The sequence below is a fragment of the Rhinatrema bivittatum genome, chromosome 10 (genome assembly GCF_901001135.1).
Source record: "Rhinatrema bivittatum chromosome 10, aRhiBiv1.1, whole genome shotgun sequence".
Lineage (NCBI taxonomy): Eukaryota > Metazoa > Chordata > Amphibia > Gymnophiona > Rhinatrematidae > Rhinatrema > Rhinatrema bivittatum.
In genome coordinates this window covers 123,599,844-123,625,247 of record NC_042624.1, presented here as the reverse complement: position 1 = coordinate 123,625,247, position 25,404 = coordinate 123,599,844, and the positions used below count along the sequence as shown (strand labels likewise).

The 25,404-nt window shown below is 48.1% G+C and overlaps 1 protein-coding gene across 4 annotated transcripts in view; it reads left to right on the top strand.

Moving 5' to 3' along the window:
* The window catches only part of LOC115099718 (dual specificity testis-specific protein kinase 2-like), a 129,179-nt gene that overhangs the window by 44,042 nt on the left and 59,733 nt on the right, over positions 1-25,404 (top strand). For all 4 annotated transcript variants that reach the window (XM_029617488.1, XM_029617486.1, XM_029617489.1 and 1 more), the window contains one exon: positions 6,828-6,974. In XM_029617488.1, the coding sequence (XP_029473348.1) occupies positions 6,828-6,974 (147 nt within the window). The remainder of the gene's footprint in view (positions 1-6,827; positions 6,975-25,404) is intronic.

The following is a 25,404-nucleotide window of genomic DNA, read 5'->3' as shown; positions in this document are numbered from 1 at the left end:
TCAGATTATTAAAAAATAAAAGGCTTGGCATTCCTATGTGCTGGAGCAGCACAGAAGCGAGTCCAGTCAGAGCTGCTTTCAGGATTACCATAGATTATTTAAAGAGTGGCACTGGGCAAGAGCTCTAACCGTTCACCATATGAAGCTGGGATATTCTCATTCTACCTATGCAATAAATCTTATGTCTTTTAAACACAAAAACAAAACAGTTCTTCTCTGTTTGTGCTTTTAACTTGGTGCTGTGTTAGAAATTTATGTATAGGTACGTTCCTGCAAGGGCAGCTCAGTACTGCTGGAATCCACTATAGGCACTGCTACAAAAAGGAAGAACTGGTTTCCAAAAAGACTATTTCCTGGAAATGGGACTTGTCATCTGAAGTCTGTGACCTACTGATCTTTAGCCTCCTGCAGTAAGCAATTACTAAGGTGGAGAGTAACAATCTCCATACTCAATGATTTTCAGAATCCAAACTGGAATTGATTTAAAATTTGATGCTCCTCCTTAGGGCACAGCTGTAGCAGTTAGAGGTGAAAGCAAGCCTTGAAGCCGCTAACCATAGGCTTCTTGGCTGTGAACTTATCCATACGCTTTTTTTTTTTTTTGGGGGGGGGGGGACTTAAAAAGTTCTGTTTAATGAGCTGCTAAAGCAGCAGCAGAAAACCACAAGCAGCAATGAGACAGTAATAGAGCACTTTGGCCAAAAACCAAAAAATAGAGACTGGGACACATCTGTACAGTAGGTTGGATGAAGGAAGACTAATGGGCTTACAAGGCAGCATGCATACTCAGTAAATCTTTAATGAGCGCTGACATCTGAGTCCGTGTTTGCACGTTTTATGGATAATTCGTGCCTGCTTATCAACATAGAACTGCTGGGAGCAGTATGCAGATGAGCCTTCCGGTCCTCTTTACTGCCTAAACTTTCAAAAGGGAAACTTTGATAAATGAGGAAAATAGTTAGAAAAAAACTGAAATGAAGTTGGCCATAGAGGCAAAAACTCATAATAAAAACTTTTTAAAATATATCCGAAGCAAGAAACCTGTGAGGGGAGTCAGTTGGACCATTTGATGACCGAGGGGTTAAAAGAGCTCTTAGGGAAGGTAAGGCCATTGCAGAAAGACTAAATGAATTCTTTGCTTCCGTGTTTACTAATGAGGATGTTGGGGAGATACCAGTTCTGGAGATGGTTTTCAAGGGGTGATGAGTCAGACGAAGTGAACCAAATCACTATGAACCGGGAAGATGTAGTAGGCCAGATTGACAAACTAAAGAGTAGCAAATCACCTGGACCAGATGGTATGCATCGTAGTGTGCTGAAGGAACTAAAAAATGAAATTTCTGATCTATTAGTTAAAATTTGTAACCTATCATTAAAATCATCCATTGTACCTGAAGACTGGAGGGTGGCCAATGTAACCCCAATATTTAAAAAAGACTCCAGGGGCAATCCGGGTAACTATAGACCAGTGAGCCTGACTTCAGTGCCGGGAAAAATAGTGGAAACTATTCTAAAGATCAAAATCATAGAGCATATTGAAAAACATGGTTTAATGGAACACAGTCAACATGGATTTACCCAAGGGAAGTCTTGCCTAACAAATCTGCTTCATTTTTTTGAAGGGGTTAATAAACATGTGGATAAAGGTGAACCGGTAGATATAGTATACTTGGATTTTCAGAAGGCATTTGACAAAGTCCCTCATTAGAGGCGTCTAAGAAAAGTAAAAAGTCATGGGATAGGAGGCGATGTCCTTTCGTGGATTACAAACTGGTTAAAAGACAGGAAACAGAGAGTAGGATTAAATGGTCAATTTTCTCAGTGGAAAAGGGTAAACAGTGGAGAGTGACTCAGGGATCTGTACTTGGACCGGTGCTTTCCCTGTGGTTCCCTCCGTAAAATAATTGTACATACCTAATCCTTTTTGCTTCCCCCTCCCCTCCTCTATTCTTCTCCCTCTATCATATCAAATCCACATGTTAAATGTTATTTCTCATAGTTACTATTTCCAGTTAACCTGAATTACTATGTAAATCTATATCTATAACTTATCTTTTTTAAGTTACAATATAAAATAAGCAGCCCCTGCCTTAGTTATGTTCAGTTATATGTAAACCGATGTGATATTTCGATCGAATGTCTGTATATAAAAACAAACAAAATAAATATAAATGATCTGGAAAGAAATACGACTAGTGAGGTAATCAAATTTGTGACGATATAAAATTATTCAGAGTAGTTAAATCATAAGCGGATTGTGATACATTACAGGACGACCTTGCAAGACTGGAAGATTGGGCATCCAAATGGCAGATGAAATTTAATGTGGACAAGTGCAAGGTGTTGCACATAGGGAAAAATAACCCTTGCTGTAGTTACACGATGTTAGGTTCCATATTAGGTGCTACAACCCAAGAAAGAGATCTAAGTGTCATAGTGGATAATACTTTAAAATTGTCAGCTCAGTGTGCTGCAGCAGTCAAAAAAGCAAACAATGGGCCTTATTTTCCAATATCGCATTGGTAACGCATTAGGGGGCGTTACCAATGCAAATGAGGCTTCTTTCGTGCAGTGGGGAAACATCGTGTGCGGCGATGTTTTCGCCATTCGCGAAAACATTAGCGCCGCACGCGATGTTTTCCCACTGCACGATGATTCTTTCAGTCTTTTATCGCAGTGCACGATAATTACCGGTTTCTTTTATCGCGGTGCACGATAGTTCGAGACAGCCTGTTTCAGGCTCCGAGAGAGAGAGAGAGAGAGACTTACTATAGTGCCTATGCCCTACATAGGTATTTTAACCCCTATAGGAGGGCCACCTACTAACTCGGGGTGGGGATTAGGTATGAGCGTCGGGGGTTGGGGGCCACTTTCGCATTCCACATGAGACCTACGGACAGAACAGTGGTCTCTAGTGCAGATTTGCTGGCTGTCGGAGTGAGGACGCTCACTCCAAGAAGTGGTTTGGGCAACGTTCTCTCTACCTAGCTTCATGGACACTCTACCTGGGCAACAACATGCTAGGTGGAGAGAATGTTGGCCAAATCTCCGCTTGGAGTGAGCGTCCTCACTCCGACGGCCAGCAAATCTGCACTAGAGACCACTGTTCAGTCCGTAGGTCTCATGTGGAATGCGAAAGTGGCCCCCGACGCTCATACCTAATCCCCACCCCGAGTTAGTAGGTGGCCCTCCTATAGGGGTTAAAATACCTATGTAGGGCATAGGCACTATAGTAAGTCTCTCTCTCTCTCTCTCTCTCTCTCTCTCTCTCTCTCTCTCTCTCTCTCTCTCTCTCTCTCTCTCTCTCTCTCTCTCTCTCGCTCTCTCGTCTCTCTCTCGCTCTCTCTCTCTCTCTCTCTCTCTCTCTCTCTCTCTCTCAAACAGGCTGTCTGGGACTATCGTGGATGGCGGTAATCCTACACGATACACAGGTTCCCGCTTTACATATGCTCCGCCCCCTGAATACAAAATGACTAATTTGCATTCGCAAATCGCGTTAACAGCTGTTAACGCGATTTGCGAATTTATCACACGCGGTAAAGTGCTTGGAAAATGAGGCCCAATGTTAGGAATTATTAGGAAGGGAATGGTTAATAGAAAATGTCATAATGCCTCTGTATCGCTCCATGGTGAGACCGCACCTTGAATACGGTGTACAATTCTGGTCACCGCATCTCAAAAAATATATACCGGTAATTGTGATGGAGAAAGGTACAGGTCCTCCTGTAATGTATTTACAATCTGCTTGTGATTTAAATACTCTGAATAATTTTGTATCAGCCGCAAATTTGATTCTCACTCTTCGTATTTCTTTCCAGATCGTTTATATAGAAACATAGAAATGACGGCAGAAGAAGACCAAATGGCCCATCCAGTCTGCCCAGCAAGCTTCACACACTTTTTTCTCTCATACTTATCTGTTTCTCTTAGCTCTTGGTTCTATTTCCTTTCCACCCCCACCATTAATGTAGAGAGCAGTGATGGAGCTGCATCCAAGTGAATATCTAGCTGATAAGTTAGGGGTAGTAGGGGTAGTAACCGCCGCAATAAGCAAGCTACACCCATGCTTATTTTGGTATAATTGCCATCACATTTTTAGGATTAAAGAAGAAGTTTGAACATAAGACTTTCCATACTGGGTCAGACCAAGGATCCATCAAGCCCAATATCCTGTTTCCAAGAGTGGCCACGTCAGGTCACAAGTATCTGGCAGGATCCCAAGGGGTAGAAAGATGCCAAGCTCCTCTGTGTGCTCTTTACTTAAAGGCATCTGCTCCACTTTAGCAAATATTGCAGCCTCTATACTAAGATGCCCTATTTTCTCAGTTCTCGTAGCATCCTTCACAGATACATCCTTCCCATCCATGCGCTTCTAAGCAACTGACGGCTTTCCCCATCATCTGGTTTAAATGCTGCGCTACCTCCCTTGTAAAGGTTGGTACCAGTAGCCTGCTTCCACTCTGGTTAAGGTGCAGCCCATCCTTTCGGAAAAGGCCCCACCCTTCCTCAGAAGGATGCCCAGATCCTAACAAACCTAAAACCCTCTTCTCTCCATCATGGTCTCATGCACACATCGAGACTCCGGAGCTCTGCCTGCTCTGGGGTCCTGCACGTGGAGCGGGGAGCATTTCTGAGAATGCCACCCTGGAGGTTCTGGATTTCTACTTTCTACCTAAAACCCTAAATCTAGCTTCCAGAGCCTCCCTCCTGCACTTTTCCTATGTCATTGGTACCCAATGTACCAAGACAGCCAGCTCTTCCCCAGCACTATCTAAAATCCTATATATGTGTTGCATGAGATCCGCCACCTTTGCACCAGGCAGGCAAGTTACTAAGTGATCCTCATGTCCACCAGCCACCCAGCTATCATCCTTCCTAATAATTGAATCACCAACTATAATTGCCATCCTGACCTTTCCCTCCTGGTCACGTGCCCCTGAAGACCTATTCTCTGTATGAGAGGATGCTAAATCACCTTGAGCGCAGGTCCTAGCTACAGGATTGCTTCCTGTCTGAAGGTGATGCTCTCCTTCCAGGTGAACTTTCTCCTCCAAGGTAACACAGGGGCTACTAGATTGGAGGTGGGACTTCTCTACTATGAAGGTCTCTGTCTCTCATAGCTCCTCCAGGTGGGCCACTCTAGCCTCCAGAGATCTGACTTGTTCTCTGAGAGCCAGGAGCTCTTTGCATTTACTGAACAGACATCATCTCCCAGCTGGCAAGAGGTCATCATACATGTGGCACTCTGTGCTTTTTATTCTGGATAACATGCCAGCTTTAGAGTAAGGTTTTGTTTTGGGGTTTTTTTTACTACATATGCTTAAAGAAAAATGTGAAATATGCACACTCCTCTGGAGGCTTTACAAAAGGAAAAAAACTTGCATGAGTTTCCGGGATCAGCTAAAGGAAGACATTTACGGCAAGGGCGGATGAGAGCTGCAGCTGTTTGCATCCAGGTCATCTCTTTGCAGGAGAGCTTTTCGTTTGTTAAAGCAGTTTTTCAAAATAGTGTTGCTAAAAGTTAAGCATAGTAAAATGCTTCTTTATAGTTGTATAATACCCGTCCAGCCAGTGTTGCTCCGATCATATGGCAGGATATTTGACCTCTGTCAGGGAAAACGAATGCATTGCTTGTATCTTTGGGAGAAGAGCCAAAAAGCACCCATCACTTTAAGCTATGGACCAATATTACCAGCAGCAGGTTTAACCAAAGAGCTAAGATAGAACCAAAGATAGAACCAAAGAGCTAAGAGAAACAGATGATAAGTATGAGAAAAAAAATGTGAAGCTTGCTGGGCAGACTGGATGGGCCGTTTGGTCGTCTTCTGCCGTCATTTCTATGTTTCTATGTTTCTATATGTTTCTATAAATTTAGTGCTTTCTGTAATTGAGCATGTTGTATTGTCTCAAACACAGCACTTCTACGGTGTGAAGTATAAATAGTAGGGATGTGCATTTGTGTTTTTAGTGCATGTTAAAAAAAAAAAAAAAATGAGTATGCACTATTTATTAAAAAAAAGAAAATGAACTGAAAAAGAAAATTAAATTTTTCTGGCTGCATATTCCTAGTAAGTAGTAACCCTGGATTGGACCAGTCTGGTCCAGATTAGGTATTGGTGCCCATGCTGGTGCCAGCTTCTAACTTCCTGATTTCTTCTGTCTGATGAGAAGAGCCACAAACCACCTTCTCCTCCTGCTGATGCCCACTTCTGCTGCTGTTTGGAGCATGGCAGGAGGGGTGAGTATGGGGCTCTACCCGCCTCTTGTCAGGTAATGGTGGCAGAGTCTGGGCACTGCAGTAACATTGTAGTCCCTGGGATTAGCCCAGCCCTGGAGTAATTTATCTCTGGTCTTCTCAGCCACCATTACCTCCCTGCAGTGATGTGCTTAATTTCTGCTTCAGTCCTTATTGAAAAGCTCTGCACTATCCTGGGCTGCTGCCACCTCAGCGCATCACGTGATTCTCTCTTACTGCACAATCATTACAGTACATTGATTTCCTTTTACAATGCGCATATTAATCCATTGCTAGGTCACACGGTGTTAAGCTGCTGCATGAGAGCTGCTGGAGACAGCTTCCTCTAACTTCACCTTCATCCACTCATTGCGAAATCTCCAATAACTCAAGTCCATGCCACTGTAGCTTGTGCTTTCTAAAACGAGTTGGCTTGAGGAACAAGGGCTCAAGCCCCTCTTTCATAGCTCAGATGTTACATTTGGTTTACTGTCAGTTGAGGATGAAAAGCCCACATGCCCTGTACAGGATCATTGATGTGTAGTTGTATTTGAAAAGGAAATGAATGCACAATAAATGTCTTTCCTTGCAGTACATCAATGGTGGAAACCTGGAACAACTATTAGAATGTGACCAGCACCTCCCTTGGCAGGTCAGAGTGAAACTGGCCTACGACATCGCTTTGGGACTCTCCTATCTTCACTCCAAGGGCATCTTCCATCGGGACCTGACTTCGAAGGTAGGACTGAAGGGGAAATGAGATTCCAGGATGGGTTTCTTACTGATGCATTCTGCTCATTATAGAAGGTTGAACCTATTTAGTAGATTAAAACTTGTCTCTAAGTTTAGCATTTATGTAATTCTGCATTGTTATGAAATATATTTTGATGTATAATTTTTCTTTAAGCTGCTTAGGCAGGAATACAAATGTCAGAATAGCCCAGCATGGTGAAGCAGATTAGAATTGTGTCTTGGTATGATATAAAAAACATTCGACATAAGGTGATTAGGCTTTCTCCAAGAACAAGTAGGATGTAGTAGTTCTCATAGGTGGGTAACATTATCCGGTGGAGTTTACTCCGAAGCTTTTGGTATGCTCTGCTGAGCACGTGTGTACTGTGCGGGCCCCCTCCTTTCTAATTTTCCATAGAGCCTAATCAGTCTCTTCTGTGAAAAATGTTTCTCTTTGCATATAGGTCCTTCTGGCTTACTTCTCTCATTCTCATTAGGCTTCCCTTGATTGTTTTTGTTATTTTGTTTTGTTTTCATCCATGTGCTTCAAGAGATCTGTTGATGATTTGTAATATCAAGTTATCTGATTTCACCTTACGTTTTTTGTCCAGTGAATTTAACAAATGCTCTATGTGCAGATCACAATAATAGATGTGCCCTCTGGTGGCCAAGCACAACATCAGAGTGGTCCATATACAGGAAAATGACTCCTACCTGCAGCTCATGGGCAACAGGAAAAAAGAACCCATCCCACAGGCGTCAGCATTGAGGCCAGAGAGCGGCTAGCACCTTCCATCCAATGAGTGAAGCATTCAGGGCTTTCCTCAGTGCGTCAGCGTTCACAAGCATTCTTAGTCACAGTCTCAAGGCTGCTTCCCTCTCAGTTCTTTGGGAAGGAGCTGGCTGCTTCTGTAGTTCCCAGGCCTCTCTTTTGCTTCTTTCTGAGCCTGCACTATAAGTGGCTCTGGGAGCCACCCGGTACCCATAATCCGCTGTCTTAAGGTAAACTGGGGCCGGCCCTTTACACTGTTCTGGGGTTCTGTCGATTCCGGCACCAGGCGAAGGCATTTCCACGGAGAAGGATGCTCATCCTGGCATCTGTCTTGGGAATCACGGCCTCCAGGGGACTGGATGCCAGTCATCAATCATCCTGAAGTGACGCAGGGAGATGTGGCCACTCTTCCTACTTCCCATGCAGGTTATGTTTGTAGCACTTTATTTTCAGATAAAAACTCTCTACATTGACAATAAGTAATGTACATATCAGTTGAATGACATGCATAGTTTCAAAAACTTGTTGTTCACCTGCTATAATTCCCAAGTCTTAGTTTTAAATACCTCTCCCCACCCCCCTCCCGGTTGAGATTTGTTCACTGTAAAGCTCTGTTACGCTGCATTACTAGTTCTCTGGAAACCGATGTGATGCTCCCAACGAATGTCACTCTATAAAAATGTTAACTGCCATCAGGAGAAAGCATTATTATGTATTTATCTTAATTGAAAATACTGGAAGTGCACCCTTGTTCTTAATCTGGCTAAGAGATGTCGAATCCTTTTCAATTAACTGGGCAGATAGTAAAATACTTGATTCTTCCAACTTGTTTATCAGCACCTTATATTCTCTGGTTTAAAAAAAATATCAAAATGACATTTTTGAGAAGGGAAAAATATCCCCGGCAAGGGGAAATTTCCAAGTGTATTGCACTATCTTTATGAAGGGATGGTAACTCCCAAATTCATAGCCCTGGATTTGATCCCGAGAATGCACCAGGTAATGGGGCCGATGTATAAGACCCACGGCAAAACGGGTGCAGGTTTTGATCACCGCATGCAGGTGAAGCTGCCACTTCCGCGGGATGTAAAAACCATAAATTATGCAAATGATTTGCGCACAGAAATCTCCACACATACAGGAAAATGCATGTACCCAATGCAGTAAGGACCTATGTAATGGCCGCATCCACACTCAAAACTCGCACCAATAATCCCCGCATAAAAGCGAGCGAGGGAACGAGTCTCTCTAGTAAGTGAAAGTATGACCCTGGAAACTAATTTTAATATTTCCAGTAACTGTGCTGCAGAAAACATGGCAAATATTTTTGCATGCTAATTCACACTGGCATAGCAGTGAGGTAGGTGCTCAGTTTGGATGTGAATTAATTAACAATCTTGCCTCTCTTCTGGACGTGTATCTGTCCGCCCAGGGAAGCACCTACCTAAGCTGGCCACTCTGAAGCTGAGAGAGGCGCTCAGCTAGCTGCTTCTCAGGCCACTCGTGCTCTATTCATGACAGAAAAATCTATATGATTGGTTGCCCAGAAAGGTGCCTAGCTTACCTTGCCACTCAGGCGCTGAGCTAGGAGCTTAGTTGCTTGCAAATCTGTATGTTTGGGCACCCAGAAAAGCGCCTAGCTAAGCTGGCCACCCGGACGCCATGATAGGCACTGGGCTGGGTGGTTTTCAGGATGCTCGGACGCAGACATAGGGCCCTCCGAGTCAGCGCTGACGTTTAACTCGTGCCCTGACCATGGTGGTAAAAAACCTGCATTAGCATTAGCGTGGCTCCCTGCATTGCCTATGATCAGCTAATCGCCTCCTTTGCATGCCGTTAGCATGCTTTCGTGCAGGAAAAACCGCGGGTCTGTAAGCACGTTCATACGCGCTTTCCCCCACGCACAAAACCCTTATTACATCCCCGTATAGGGCTTTGCACGGGAAAACGCACATCCAAACCCATGGCAGCTTCAGCGCACCTTATTATATCTGCCCCAATAAGACTCTCTGGAGGAACCCGGTAAGCATATAGAGGATTATCACAGAAGATTTTATGGTTTTAAAAACAGTTGCTTTGAATTTTATGCCTCCCAAATTTGTTTAAATCTGTTTATTAACATTTTAAAAATTAAACAAAAAAAGTCCAAGAACATATGATACATATCACATGTTTATGTAACTCTTAGGTTACCCAACAGATTACCCAATCCCTATGTGTTGTCCTCCCCAACCTCCCTCCAAACCCATCATCCCCAGCTCTGCTGAGAAGGCAATTAGCATATAATGACAAATACGAGAGAGAAAAAGAAAAATGTTAAAAATGCAGCTCGTTCAATATTTGGCTAGGAACGCTATACGGTGGTAATATTATGTATGGCATCCAAATATCCAAAGTTCTTTTCTTATTCATCAAAGAAGACATCTTGCTTGAAAGTTTTTCCATAATTAGTGAATTATGAATACTATTGCACCACTGGGTAGGAGAAGGCACATCCGGTTGTCTCCAGACATGTAGAATAATGTGGCTGCCAAGATAAAGACTTCATTAATCCATAGCATGGGTTCTTCTTAGTGTTTGGGTAATTGCCAGGTTCTTGTGGCCTGGATTGGCCTCTGTTGGAAACAGGATGCTGGGCTTAATGGACCCTTGGTCTGACCCAGCATGGCAGGTTCTTATGTTCTTATGGGAAAGCTATCCTCAAGTCATCAGAGATGATTGTTCCTATATTTTTTGTTTGACACTCTTTCAGTTCTTGTCCTTCTTATTGAGAGATGGCTGACGCATTCGTGCAACCCAGATGATTGATTTTGCACATTTCCACCCTGAATCTTCCTGCTTGTTCCTATCTCATTTTGTTTCCTCACCCTTTCCAGCATGGAGATTTCAGTGTCCTCTGCAGACAGGCGTAGCTTTCCTTCAAGTTGCTCAGCACAGTTGCTTGTTCCAGTAGCAAGCCCTCCCTTCAGCAGAGGGGACTCCCACTCTTCTGGGTTTGTCTGTCCTGGACTTGCTTTACGCTGCTGCAGTCTCCTCTCTTTGCTGTTGCCAGCATGTTCCCTGCTAGTAAAGTCTGCAGTGCTGCTACATTTGCTCTTCTCCAATCCCTTGGAATCCCCTCCCTCTTTAAGAAGGGTGGGCTGCACGTTCTTTTCCACTTCTCACGTTGCAGCAGGTAGATTTGAATTACTTACAAGCCGGACTTTCTTTCCCTTTGCACACCATCTTGGTGTTGCCTATTAAATCTAAATCCGTGTCAGCATAATCCCATTTTTGTTCATTACAGCAATAAATAGTAAAGATGATATTAATGTTAAACTGGTTCCTTCACTTGGGGCAGTAACCGCTAGCCCTTACCATCACCACTTACATGGGGACAGAACAAGCTGGCATGTAAAACGATGAGTCCGTGTGAATCAATCTTATGTAAATTCCTCCAGACTAAGACAATGACCTAGATTGTATACTGGCCCCCACCGTCTTCCTCAGCACCAGAATTTGTTTTGGCTAAGCAGTTTGGAAAATAGGCCATGTATTGTTGAGATGTATAAACTGCAGAGTGCTGTGAGTCATAGGGAAAGCAGCTTTCCCCAGCCTCCTGTCAATGTGTCTATTGTTAGTGCTGCCTAAATGAACATCCTGCTCTCTGACACCACCTAGCACCTGACGTTTGCTCACTGCTGAAAATTGAAAACCACCATTTCAAAAAGACAAGCTCCTGCTAGCAGTACAAGGATAAGATATGATTAGGAGCCTGACTTTATTACAAAATTACCAACATCTGACAACACAAATGTGAAGATATTGGCATCCCTGGGAACTTTTAACTTCCAGTCACCCTGAGATTACCATGGATTAGCGGAGGGGCAACTGCACACAGTGGGACCGGATGCTCACAAATTTGCTCTCATAAACACTCTTACATGTTCTCACTTACTTTCACTGCATATTCTCTCACATTCTCTCATGTACATTTACACCTTTACTTCCACCGTTCTCCCACCAACCCGTATACACTCACGTCTCTCCCTCTTCCATACACACACATGCCCACTCACTTTCACACCCATGCTCACTTGCACTCAGCTCTCTCCTACTCACCTACATACACTCTCAGATCTCTTCTTCCTACACAAATACACACTCACTCACTCTCACAGACATGCGCATTCATTCTCTCTCCCCCCCACTCTAACGTGGGCTCCTGGAGCAGCAGCAGCCTCTTCCTTCTCCTCCTGTGCTGCAGAAGTGGATGCTGTCTGTTTCTTACTCCTCGTTCGATGCACGGGCAGGAAATCGCAATGTCGATTGGTTAAGGCAAACAGGATGGGGCGGGCAAGTGGCTGGATACAGGAAGCAGGCTGTGCAGGAGCAGGTGGTGTCACGAGGAAGCGAAGTTAAGAGATGGTAGAAATCACTGTCGAGTTCCTCCTTTTTCAGCCGCGCATGACCAATGGCGTTCCTTTCTTCTTTCCGGGTCCAAGCAGATTGGTTTCTGGTATTGGCCCGGAGACCCAGTAATTCTCTTAGAATTCTGGAGTCTCTGGGCAAATCCGCAGAGTTCCCAGGTCTGCTCTCCCTCCCTAACCCCTGCCTGATCCTCAGCTCTCCAGTCCTTTTCCTATATCTTCCCTAGCAATGCTCCCCATTCACTTCTGCCACATTGACCAAGAGCTTGGATCCAGCTTCTCCCCACAGCTGCCATCCCAACCTGTGCACAGGCTCATAGGAAAGGCATTGATCCAGTCCCCTCCCCAGGCCATTTATCACCATCATTAATTATCATTCATATGTTCATAGTCGTTGTTTTAATCACCAATTCATCACTATTATTCAATCAATATAATCAGTATCAATATTTAATATTAATCACCAATTCATCAGGCAGACCAATGAAACCCTGCCCCACCCACCCACCCACCCTTACGGTGGTGTGTGTATAGTCGTGGTGTTTGCCTTCTTATAGTGCTCTCGCTCGCTCGCGCTCTCGCTTTCTCTCTCTCTCCTTGATTGAAGCCACCGAGTGCCTTCCCGCGCGTGGTGCCGCGAGAGGTGCGGAAATAGCGGCGGCCCAGAAATTTTATCATCCTGCCCAGAGACCCTGAAATTTGTCTACATTTCCGGAGAGTTCCCAGGTATGGATATTGGATGCCCCCTGCGTTTCAAGGTCATGGAGGGACTTGGAGGGGGTTCACTTGGCAGACTGAGAGGAGGGAGCTGTGGGGACTTCAGGGGTAGAAGGAGGGAGAAGGTGATAGCTGCAGTGAGAGGTCCAGGACTAGGGAGGAGTCTTCACAAATTGGTAAGTCAGGGAAAATGTGAAAAATACATTTTTTTGGGCAAAATTATTAGAAGAGAAACATCATAAAATCAGGCCGTTTTTATCTACAAGTTGAAATTACTTTGTGCTTAAAAAGAGGGGTTCAGAGTGAGTGAGTTGGGACGAGCTTTGGTTGCTGCAGAGAGGTTTCTCACACTGCAGAGCTGCTAGAGAAGGAATCCGTGCTCTCTAAAGTCCTGCTGAGACTGGAAGAGGAATACGTGGGTCACCTAAACCAAATTTTACAATGCTGGTGTCTGTGGGAGGAGAGGCTACGTGGCCCTGCTGGCTCCTTTCTCAGAGAGGCTGATCCTCGGGAGGGAAGAGAACTTTACCTTTCTGAGGACCTGGGGGATCCTCCTAATCAGAGCGGAAGCCCAGCTGCTGATGCTTACACACAAAAAGGAGAGAGAGCAAGCTAGATCCACGGGGGAAAACGAATCACTCGGGTTCATGACTCGATACTCTGCAAAGCAGGAACATTTAGAGGATCCTTTTTTTGTTCTGCATTTTCTGACCTGGAAGCTCCTGGTTACTCTCCAGCTCACTCAGCAGTGCCAGATTACCCACTAAACAAGTACGTACAGGGTCCCCTTCCAAACATCTTGGTGCCTGAGGGTCCCAGAGAGTCTTAATCTCTTACTGTGAGTCAAAATCAAAGCTGGGATCCCAGTGCCATGTGCCTGGGGAATCCCCACCTATTCCAGGGCTCGGCAAATCCCAGACACCAGGTCACCATGGCGTCTATACATTTCCCCATGCTGCATGGGAATTTCCTGTCCTGAAAATTAACAAAAAAAATAATACTTTTTAAATTGTAACTGCTGCCATGTTTACCCCAGCTCACATCCTCAGAACAGCCTTTTTTCCATCCATGGGGGGTAACCTGCACGGAGCGGCAGTTACTACCCTTAACAGAAACATGGGGGTAACCTGCAGGGAGCGGCAGTTACTGCCCTTAACAGAAACATGGGTTAACCTGCACAGAGCGGCAGTTACTGCCCTTAACAGAAACATGGGGTTAACCTGCACAGAGCGGCAGTTACTGCCCTTAACAGAAACATGGGGGTAACCTGCACAGAGCGGCAGTTACTGCCCTTAACAGAAACATGGGGGTAACCTGCACAGAGCGGCAGTTACTGCCCTTAACAGAAACATGGGGGTAACCTGCAGGGAGCGGCAGTTACTACCCTTAACAGAAACATGGGGGTTACCTGCAGGGAGCGGCAGTTGCTGCCCTTAACAGAAACACAGGGGTAACCTGCACGGAGCGGCAGTTGCTGCCCTTAACAGAAACACAGGGGTAACCTGCACGGAGCGGCAGTTGCTGCCCTTAACAGAAACATGGGGGTAACCTGCACGGAGCGGCAGTTGCTGCCCTTAACAGAAACATGGGGGTAACCTGCACGGAGCGGCAGTTACTACCCTTAACAGAAACATGGGGGTAACCTGCACGGAGCGGCAGTTGCTGCCCTTAACAGAAACATGGGGGTAACCTGCACGGAGCGGCAGTTACTACCCTTAACAGAAACATGGGGGTAACTTGCACGGAGCGGCAGTTACTACCCTTAACAGAAACACGGGGGTAACCTGCACGGAGCGGCAGTTACTGCCCTTAACAGAAACACGGGGGTAACCTGCAGGGAGCGGCAGTTACTGCCCTTAACAGAAACACGGGGGTAACCTGCAGGGAGCGGCAGTTACTGCCCTTAACAGAAACATGGGGGTAACCTGCAGGGAGCGGCAGTTACTGCCCTTAACAGAAACATGGGGGTAACCTGCAGGGAGCGGCAGTTACTGCCCTTAACAGAAACATGGGGGTAACCTGCACGGAGCGGCAGTTACTGCCCTTAACAGAAACATGAAGGTAACCTGCACGGAGCGGCAGTTACTACCATAAATTGCTGGGCAGACTGCATGGACCAATTGTTTTTGGGTTTTTTCTGTCATTACTATATTACTCAGTCATCTAAGGATATATTTCTTTACAGAAAGGATGGTGGATGCATGGAACAGCTTCTCAGTGGAGGTGAAAGACAATGACTGTATCTGAATTTAAGAAAACAGGGACAAGTATAGGGAATCTGAGGAAGTATAGAGCTGAGCCGTTGGCATGGATGGGAAGGCGAGATAGGCCACGTGGGATTTCTGCTATCACATTCCTATGTAATGAAAGGGACTGGGCTCTGCAGGTGAGGTAGGAGGCCATTGCCAGCAGGGGGAATCCTTTGGGGTCACGATTGCTGCCACACTCCCTGCAGCAATGAAGGGAAGGCCTGAGAGTGAGCCATAAAAGCTGCAGGATACTGTAAAATAAACAGCAGGAAAGCCTGCATTGCTGCTCTGAGGTGGGGAGAGGGGAAGAAAGGAAGGATGGCTGACTTAGGAATGAGACTGGGGGGGATGAAAAAAAGTGGTTGAGATGAAGGGGTATTGTGAGGGTGGGGGCTGGAGTATTGAGAGAGAGGGACAGGTTGGAAGAATAGGAGACTGCTGGGGTAACACTGATAGGTAAAGTCACAGCACATTAAGGGTCTGATTTACTGAGCTGCTTATCTCATAGACACAAATTGGGCTCTAAAGAAGTTACGGCAGTCCTCGAGGGGGAGCCCAGTGTTGGAAGGGAGATCTTTCTGTGGGAACGAGGGGGCACTCGGCAGCTGGCTTCTAGATCCAATGACAACTGGTCAAGGCTCGTCCTATTTTACATCCTTCTTCTCCTTCCTAGTCTGGTCCTTGGCCAGAGTCCATACACCAAGTCTTCTTCTGTAACTTTGCAATCATGGACCCTGAATCTCACCACTAAGTATTATCCTTCAGGAATAAACATGATTCTCTCCACACCATCCCCAGCAGACGTGGGAGCAGAATACCCAACTCTGATCAAACCAGGGACTTAACTCATGGCAGTGGTATTACCCTTGGGAATGCTGGAAGCGTAAACTGAACATTGGCCACCCTCCAGTCTTCAGCAACAATTTTAATGATAGGTTACAAACTTTTATTAATAGATCAGAAATTTCATTTTGAGTTCCTTCAGAACCCTAGGATGCATACCATCCAGTCCAGGTGATTTGCTGCTCTTTAGTTTGTCAATATGGCCTACTACATCTTCCAGGTTCACAGTGATTTGGTTCAGTTCATCTGAATCATCACCCCTGAAAATCATCTCCGGAACTGGTATCTCCCCAACTCCTCATTAGTAAGCACAGAAGCAAAGAATTCATTTAGTCTTTTTCACAATGGCCTTATCTTCCCTAAGAGCCCCTTTAGCCATCCCATAATGGTCCACCTGACTCGATCACAGGTTTCCTGCTTTTGGATACATTTTTAAAAAGTATTTATTGCCTGTCTGACCAGCTTCATTTCAAATTCTCTCTCAGCCTGTCTTATCAATGTTTTACATTTGATTTGATAATGCTTTTTCCTATTTTCTTCAAATGGATCCTTCTTCCTATTTTTTAAGGACATTTTTTGGGTAAAATAGCTTGTTCCTTCTCCTGCTGCTAGACCAGTCTTCACTATTGGGTATTCTCTTTCCGTTTCTGGTGGAGATCAGAGCTCCTCATACTTGCCCTAACTCTCCTGTTGCGTTAGTACTCTTTGAAGATACCTCCCTCCGAACCATGCTTTCAGAAGCATTTCAGATTTAAACAGGCCTTTGAGGGGCTGGATTAGAGCTAATTGGGAGGTTATGTGACGGGAAGTTAGCAAATGCAGGAAGCCCTCTGGACATTGTTAGAAGGAGCAACAGATTAAATTGCGTCAGTAGACCGAGTTTGTAGTATTAGTTTTGTGCATTTTTTGGATGTTTAAATTGGGATCCACTTAGAACAAAGGATAATGCAGAATATGAATGTTTTAAGTAAGAGGAGATTGAGGAAAGAGGGCCTAGTAGAGCACTGGACTGAGAATTGGGGAAGCCAGGGTTGAAATTCTGCTTTTTCCATTGACATCTTGTAATGTTAGGTAAGTCACTTTATTTACCATTGCCTCAGATACCCAGGGTGATAACCCTGTGCAAAAAATGTCAGCGCACAGTTTTAATGCTCAGATTAAACATTTGTTTAACTCCCGATGCAGTAAGCTAATGGTATGTAAATGCATCAGGAGTTTAAGAAAAAAAAAGCGCTGTAGACTGCAAAATGCTGGTTCAGCCCAGGCTGAATGCACTTTTAACTGGAAGTGGCGGGGGAGGGGGTACAGCTAACCATGGCTATGACTAGCCGGATAAGTCTATACTTATCTGCTTAAGTGTTGTAAACGTCTCTTTCGTGCCTGGGGTTAAGTTTCCAGCACACCTCTGAATTGGGAGGAAATAGCTGCTGCCCTTATTTGCATTAGATTTCCATGCGAGGACACTAAGAACAATGCACAGATTTATCCACACATTTTCTGCAGGTAAAGCTCCTTCCTACATTGGCAGTAAGGTTTGCCTGTAGAAAATGCTTGCACAACTGCAGATAAAACTCTGCATTCAGCAGAATGCACCTCTCTGCGGGGCCCCTTAGATTGTAAGCACTTTGTGGCAGGGCCTTATTATTCCTGAATACCTCTCACCATTGTACAGTGCTGCATACATCCAATATCACTATAAAAATAAGTATGTTATAAACAAAATCCCTTTGACAGTGAAGTTAGAAAAACACATTTTATTTTTGGTAGTAATTTATTTATTTAACATGTTTTGTATATCGTCATTCGGTTTCGCCATCATAACTGTTCACAAGTTACATTACTGAAATACGTAACAGTTTTCAGAAGGTATTAGATTTTTTTGTATAATTTTTAGTTTAAAATTGTGTAACAGCTGACAAGTACCCTGTTCTATAACTTAATGAGATATTAATATCCTGTTTAGTTGGTGTCTAGAAGATCTTCTTGGTTGGAAAATGTTGGAGCCCTTACAAGGAGTGTCACAGGACAGGATTAAGGTGCATTAGCAGAGTTGGATGGCTCCTGGAATATCAGGGATATGGCAGGGCAGGAGTGAGGTGAACTGGCCGAGCTGTGTGTGGGGTCTCAGTACTGGAATAGTAAGGGTAAGAGTGAGGTGCATTGGTAAAGCTGTATGGGGGGATCACAGTACTGTAATGGGCGGGGAGGGCAGGAGTGAGGTGCATTGCTAGAGCTGTGTCTGTATATGGGGGGAGTCTCCGTACTGGAATAGGGGGTGCTGCAGGGCATGAATGAGGTGCATTGGCAGAGCGGTGTTGAGGGGACCTCAGTACTGGAATAGCAGGGGGTGCTGCAGGACAGGAGTGAGGTGCATGGGCAGAGCTGTGTGCAGGGGTCTCAGTCCTGGAATAGCAGGGGGTGCTGCAGGGCAGGAGGGAGGTGCATGGGCAGAGCTGTGTGTGGGGTCTCAGTCCTGGAATAGCAGGGGGTGCTGCAGGGCAGGAGGGAGGTGCATGGGCAGAGCTGTGTGTGAGGGTCTCAGTCCTGGAATAGCAGGAGGTGCTGCAGGGCAGGAGTGAGGTGCATGGGCAGAGCTGTGTGTGAGGGTCTCAGTACTGGAATAGCAGGGGGTGCTGCAGGGCAGGAGGGAGGTGCATGGGCAGAGCTGTGTGTGAGGGTCTCAGTACTGGAATAGCAGGGGGTGCTGCAGGGCAGGAGTGAGGTGCATGGGCAGAGCTGTGTGTGGGGTCTCAGTCCTGGAATAGCAGGGGGTGCTGCAGGGCAGGAGGGAGGTGCATGGGCCGAGCTGTGAGTGGGGTCTCAGTCCTGGAATAGCAGGAGGTGCTGCAGGGCAGGAGGGAGGTGCATTGGCAGAGCTCTGTGTGGGGTCTCAGTACTGGAATAGCAGGGGGTGCTGCAGGGCAGGAGTGAGGTGCATTGGCAGAGCTGTGTGTGGGGGTCTCAGTACTGGAATAGCAGGGGGTGCTGCAGGGCAGGAGTGAGGTGCATTGGCAGAGCTGTGTGTGGGGTCTCAGTCCTGGAATAGCAGGGGGTGCTGCAGGACAGGAGGGAGGTGCATGGGCCGAGCTGTGTGTGGGGTCTCAGTACTGGAATAGCAGGGGGTGCTGCAGGGCAGGAGGGAGGTGCATGGGCAGAGCTGTGTGTGGGGTCTCAGTCCTGGAATAGCAGGAGGTGCTGCAGGGCAGGAGGGAGGTGCATGGGCAGAGCTGTGTGTGGGGTCTCAGTCCTGGAATAGCAGGAGGTGCTGCAGGGCAGGAGGGAGGTGCATGGGCAGAGCTGTGTGTGAGGGTCTCAGTACTGGAATAGCAGGGGAGGGCAGGGCAGGAGGGAGGTGCATGGGCAGAGCTGTGTGTGGGGTCTCAGTCCTGGAATAGCAGGAGGTGCTGCAGGGCAGGAGGGAGGTGCATGGGCAGAGCTGTGTGTGGGGTCTCAGTACTGGAATAGCAGGAGGTGCTGCAGGGCAGGAGGGAGGTGCATGGGCAGAGCTGTGTGTGAGGGTCTCAGTACTGGAATAGCAGGGGAGGGCAGGGCAGGAGGGAGGTGCATGGGCAGAGCTGTGTGTGGGGTCTCAGTCCTGGAATAGCAGGGGGTGCTGCAGGGCAGGAGGGAGGTGCATGGGCAGAGCTGTGTGTGAGGGTCTCAGTACTGGAATAGCAGGGGAGGGCAGGGCAGGAGGGAGGTGCATGGGCAGAGCTGTGTGTGGGGTCTCAGTACTGGAATAGCAGGAGGTGCTGCAGGGCAGGAGGGAGGTGCATGGGCAGAGCTGTGTGAGGGTCTCAGTACTGGAATAGCAGGGGGTGAGGGCAGGGCAGGAGGGAGGTGCATGGGCAGAGCTGTGTGTGGGGTCTCAGTACTGGAATAGCAGGGGGTGCTGCAGGGCAGGAGGGAGGTGCATTGGCAGAGCTGTGTGTGAGGGTCTCAGTACTGGAATAGCAGGGGGTGCTGCAGGGCAGGAGTGAGGTGCATTGGCAGAGCTGTGTGTGGGGTCTCAGTCCTGGAATAGCAGGGGGTGAGGGCAGGGCAGGAGGGAGGTGCATTGGCAGAGCTGTGTGTGAGGGTCTCAGTACTGGAATAGCAGGGGGTGCTGCAGGGCAGGAGTGAGGTGCATGGGCAGAGCTGTGTGTGGGTCTCAGTACTGGAATAGCAGGGGGTGAGGGCAGGGCAGGAGGGAGGTGCATGGGCAGAGCTGTGTGTGGGGTCTCAGTACTGGAATAGCAGGAGGTGCTGCAGGGCAGGAGGGAGGTGCATGGGCAGAGCTGTGTGAGGGTCTCAGTACTGGAATAGCAGGGGGTGAGGGCAGGGCAGGAGGGAGGTGCATGGGCAGAGCTGTGTGTGGGGTCTCAGTACTGGAATAGCAGGGGGTGCTGCAGGGCAGGAGGGAGGTGCATTGGCAGAGCTGTGTGTGAGGGTCTCAGTACTGGAATAGCAGGGGGTGCTGCAGGGCAGGAGGGAGGTGCATTGGCAGAGCTGTGTGTGGGGTCTCAGTCCTGGAATAGCAGGGGGTGCTGCAGGGCAGGAGGGAGGTGCATTGGCAGAGCTGTGTGTGGGGTCTCAGTCCTGGAATAGCAGGGGGTGCTGCAGGGCAGGAGTGAGGTGCATTGGCAGAGCTGTGTGTGGGGGTCTCAGTACTGGAATAGCAGGGGGTGCTGCAGGGCAGGAGGGAGGTGCATGGGCAGAGCTGTGTGTGAGGGTCTCAGTCCTGGAATAGCAGGGGGTGAGGGCAGGGCAGGAGGGAGGTGCATGGGCAGAGCTGTGTGTGGGGTCTCAGTACTGGAATAGCAGGGGGTGCTGCAGGGCAGGAGTGAGGTGCATTGGCAGAGCTGTGTGTGAGGGTCTCAGTCCTGGAATAGCAGGGGGTGAGGGCAGGGCAGGAGGGAGGTGCATGGGCAGAGCTGTGTGTGGGGTCTCAGTACTGGAATAGCAGGGGGTGCTGCAGGGCAGGAGTGAGGTGCATTGGCAGAGCTGTGTGTGAGGGTCTCAGTCCTGGAATAGCAGGGGGTGAGGGCAGGGCAGGAGTGAGGTGCATGGGCAGAGCTGTGTGAGGGTCTCAGTACTGGAATAGCAGGAGGTGCTGCAGGGCAGGAGGGAGGTGCATGGGCAGAGCTATGTGTGGGGTCTCAGTCCTGGAATAGCAGGGGTGAGGGCAGGGCAGGAGGGAGGTGCATGGGCAGAGCTGTGTGTGGGGTCTCAGTACTGGTATAGCAGGAGGTGCTGCAGGGCAGGAGGGAGGTGCATGGGCAGAGCTGTGTGTGGGGTCTCAGTCCTGGAATAGCAGGGGTGAGGGCAGGGCAGGAGGGAGGTGCATGGGCAGAGCTGTGTGTGGGGTCTCAGTACTGGAATAGCAGGAGGTGCATGGGCAGAGCTGTGTGTGGGGTCTCAGTCCTGGAATAGCAGGAGGTGCTGCAGGGCAGGAGGGAGGTGCATGGGCAGAGCTGTGTGTGAGGGTCTCAGTCCTGGAATAGCAGGGGGTGCTGCAGGGCAGGAGGGAGGTGCATGGGCAGAGCTGTGTGTGAGGGTCTCAGTACTGGAATAGCAGGAGGTGCTGCAGGGCAGGAGGGAGGTGCATGGGCAGAGCTGTGTGTGTGGGGTCTCAGTACTGGAATAGCAGGAGGTGCTGCAGGGCAGGAGGGAGGTGCATTGGCAGAGCTGTGTGTGGGGTCTCAGTACTGGAATAGCAGGGGGTGCTGCAGGGCAGGAGGGAGGTGCATGGGCAGAGCTGTGTGTGAGGGTCTCAGTACTGGAATAGCAGGGGGTGCTGCAGGGAAGGAGTGAGGTGCATGGGCAGAGCTGTGTGTGGGGTCTCAGTCCTGGAATAGCAGGGGGTGAGGGCAGGGCAGGAGGGAGGTGCATGGGCAGAGCTGTGTGAGGGTCTCAGTACTGGAATAGCAGGGGGTGCTGCAGGGCAGGAGTGAGGTGCATTTGCAGAGCTGTGTGTGGGGGTCTCAGTACTGGAATAGCAGGGGGGTGCTGCAGGGCAGGAGGGAGGTGCATGGGCAGAGCTGTGTGTGAGGGTCTCAGTCCTGGAATAGCAGGGGGTGAGGGCAGGGCAGGAGGGAGGTGCATGGGCAGAGCTGTGTGTGGGGTCTCAGTACTGGAATAGCAGGGGGTGCTGCAGGGCAGGAGTGAGGTGCATGGGCAGAGCTGTGTGTGAGGGTCTCAGTACTGGAATAGCAGGAGGTGCTGCAGGGCAGGAGTGAGGTGCATTGGCAGAGCTGTGTGTGGGGGTCTCAGTCCTGGAATAGCAGGAGGTGCTGCAGGGCAGGAGGGAGGTGCATGGGCAGAGCTGTGTGTGGGGGTCTCAGTACTGGAATAGCAGGGGGTGCTGCAGGGCAGGAGGGAGGTGCATGGGCAGAGCTGTGTGAGGGTCTCAGTCCTGGAATAGCAGGGGGTGCTGCAGGGCAGGAGGGAGGTGCATGGGCAGAGCTGTGTGTGGGGTCTCAGTCCTGGAATAGCAGGGGGTGCTGCAGGGCAGGAGTGAGGTGCATTGGCAGAGCTGTGTGTGGGGGTCTCAGTCCTGGAATAGCAGGAGGTGCTGCAGGGCAGGAGGGAGGTGCATGGGCAGAGCTGTGTGTGGGGGTCTCAGTACTGGAATAGCAGGGGGTGCTGCAGGGCAGGAGGGAGGTGCATGGGCAGAGCTGTGTGAGGGTCTCAGTCCTGGAATAGCAGGGGGTGCTGCAGGGCAGGAGGGAGGTGCATGGGCAGAGCTGTGTGAGGGTCTCAGTCCTGGAATAGCAGGGGGGTGCTGCAGGGCAGGAGGGAGGTGCATGGGCAGAGCTGTGTGTGGGGTCTCAGTCCTGGAATAGCAGGCTTTGAGGTGCATTGACAGAACTGGGTGGAAACAGCAATACAATCCTTTTTGATGATGCGCCCCCCCCATTCCCTTCCGTGTTGCAGGCAGTGCAATCAGTAGCTGTGCCTCATGTTCCAGCTGTGAGGGAGGCCTGTGAGAACTTGGACAGGTTAAATTCTTCCACTTTATATGGCATTTACTGCTTAACACTTGCCCTGCCTTTTGTACAGTTAGCATTCCCCTCGTTACAGCTCTGGGAAACCTTTGGCCATGAGCTGACTTAATAGCTTTCCCAGGACTGCACTTTGGTGCTGCTAGTAATGACTGCTGAGATCACTGATTCAAATAAGACCTTAATCGCTTTATAGATGGGAGGCCACAGAGTGCATCAGGAAAGCCTTTGGGAAACTTGTTTTTGAAATACTGCATGGCTCCCTTTCTGGAAGAGCAAATAATGCAGGGACCAGAACTGGACCTGAGATCAGAATGGAGCATTTTCCCTGCAGGAGCCAATGGGAAAAATCACTTCTGAATGTAGCATAGTAACCACAGCAGAAAAAGACCAAATGGTCCACCCAATCTGCCCAGCAAGTTTCTTATGGGAGTACCTGCCGCTCCGTGCAGGTTACCCCCGTGTTTCTGTTAAGGGCAGTAACTGCCGCTCAGTGCAGGTTACCCCCATGCTTTCTGTAAGGGAAGTAACTGCCGCTCAGTGCAGGTTACCCCCATGTTTCTGTTAAGGGTAGTAACTGCCGCTCCGTGCAGGTTACCCCCATGTTTCTGTTAAGGGCAGTAACTGCCGCTCCCTGCAGGTTACCCCCATGTTTCTGTTAAGGGTAGTAACTGCCGCTCCGTGCAGGTTACCCCCATGTTTTTGTTAAGGGTAGTAACTGCCGCTCCGTGCAGGTTACCCCCATGTTTCTGTTAAGGGTAGTAACTGCCGCTCCGTGCAGGTTACCCCCATGCTTTCTGTAAGGGTAGTAACTGCCGCTCCGTGCAGGTTACCCCCATGTTTCTGTTAAGGGTAGTAACTGCCGCTCCGTGCAGGTTACCCCCATGTTTCTGTTAAGGGTAGTAACTGCCGCTCCGTGCAGGTTACCCCCATGTTTCTGTTAAGGGTAGTAACTGCCGCTCCGTGCAGGTTACCCCCATGTTTCTGTTAAGGGTAGTAACTGCCGCTCCGTGCAGGTTACCCCCATGCTTTCTGTAAGGGCAGTAACTGCCGCTCCCTGCAGGTTACCCCCATGTTTCTGTTAAGGGTAGTAACTGCCGCTCCCTGCAGGTTACCCCCATGTTTCTGTTAAGGGCAGTAACTGCCGCTCCGTGCAGATTACCCCCATGTTTCTGTTAAGGGCAGTAACTGCCGCTCCGTGCAGGTTACCCCCATGTTTCTGTTAAGGGCAGTAACTGCCGCTCTGTGTAGGTTACCCCCATGCTTTCTGTAAGGGTAGTAACTGCCGCTCCGTGTAGGTTACCCCCCCCAAACCTTATTTCTACCCTTAACATATTTACAATCAAAACCAAGCAACTATCAAACCCATAACAAAATGACTGCTAGCAGTATTGTTGCAGGGTGAGCAGCCGCCTTGATAATTCAGACAGTGCTGCTTGAATGTGTTTAGCTTTTAGACTTGGCCGTATAAGCAGTCCTGTGCTTTTCCCCTAATGTCTGCGTTTCACTACTCCAGACTGTAAAAGCTGGGGCCCATCATCTGAATTCATTCCCCTTTTTGTCCTTTGCTCCCACCTTTGAAACGAGAACAATGTTGTGGTTGCATGTAAAGCATCCAGGCTAATTGATCTAAGGGTAGTAATCTGCATTATTTCCGTTAAGAGTACTGCCTCTCTGTGCAGGTTAGCTCCATGCACCCTTTTCTTCACTTCCAACCTGTAGCCTTTTGGGATTTGCAGTGTTTATTCATTATTGTTTTCATCTTCGCCACCTCTTCACCATCGCCCTATCCGTGAAGAAAAATTCCTCATATATGTTGTTTTCCCCCTGGAGTTTCATTTTCTACAGTAACAATTTGTAACTTATCATTAAAATCATCCATTGTACCTGAAGACTGGAGGGTGGCCAATGTAACCCCAATATTTAAACAGGGCTCCAGGGGCGATCCGGGAAACTACAGACCGGTTAGCCTGACGTCAGTGCCGGGAAAAATAGTGGAAAGTGTTCTAAACATCAAAATCACAGAACATATAGAAAGACATGGTTTAATGGAACAAAGTCAGCATGGCTTTACCCAGGGCAAGTCTTGCCTCACAAATCTGCTTCACTTTTTTGAAGGAGTTAAACATGTGGATAAAGGTGAACCGGTAGATATAGTATACTTGGATTTTCAGAAGGCGTTTGACAAAGTTCCTCATGAGAGGCTTCTAGGAAAAGTAAAAAGTCATGGGATAGGTGGCGATGTCCTTTCGTGGATTGCAAACTGGTTAAAAGGCAGGAAACAGAGAGTAGGATTAAATGGACAATTTTCTCAGTGGAAGGGAGTGGACAGTGGAGTGCCTCAGGGATCTGTATTGGGACCCTTATTTTTCAATATATTTATAAATGATCTGGAAAGAAATACGACGAGTGAGATAATCAAATTTGCAGATGACACAAAATTGTTCAGAGTAGTTAAATCACA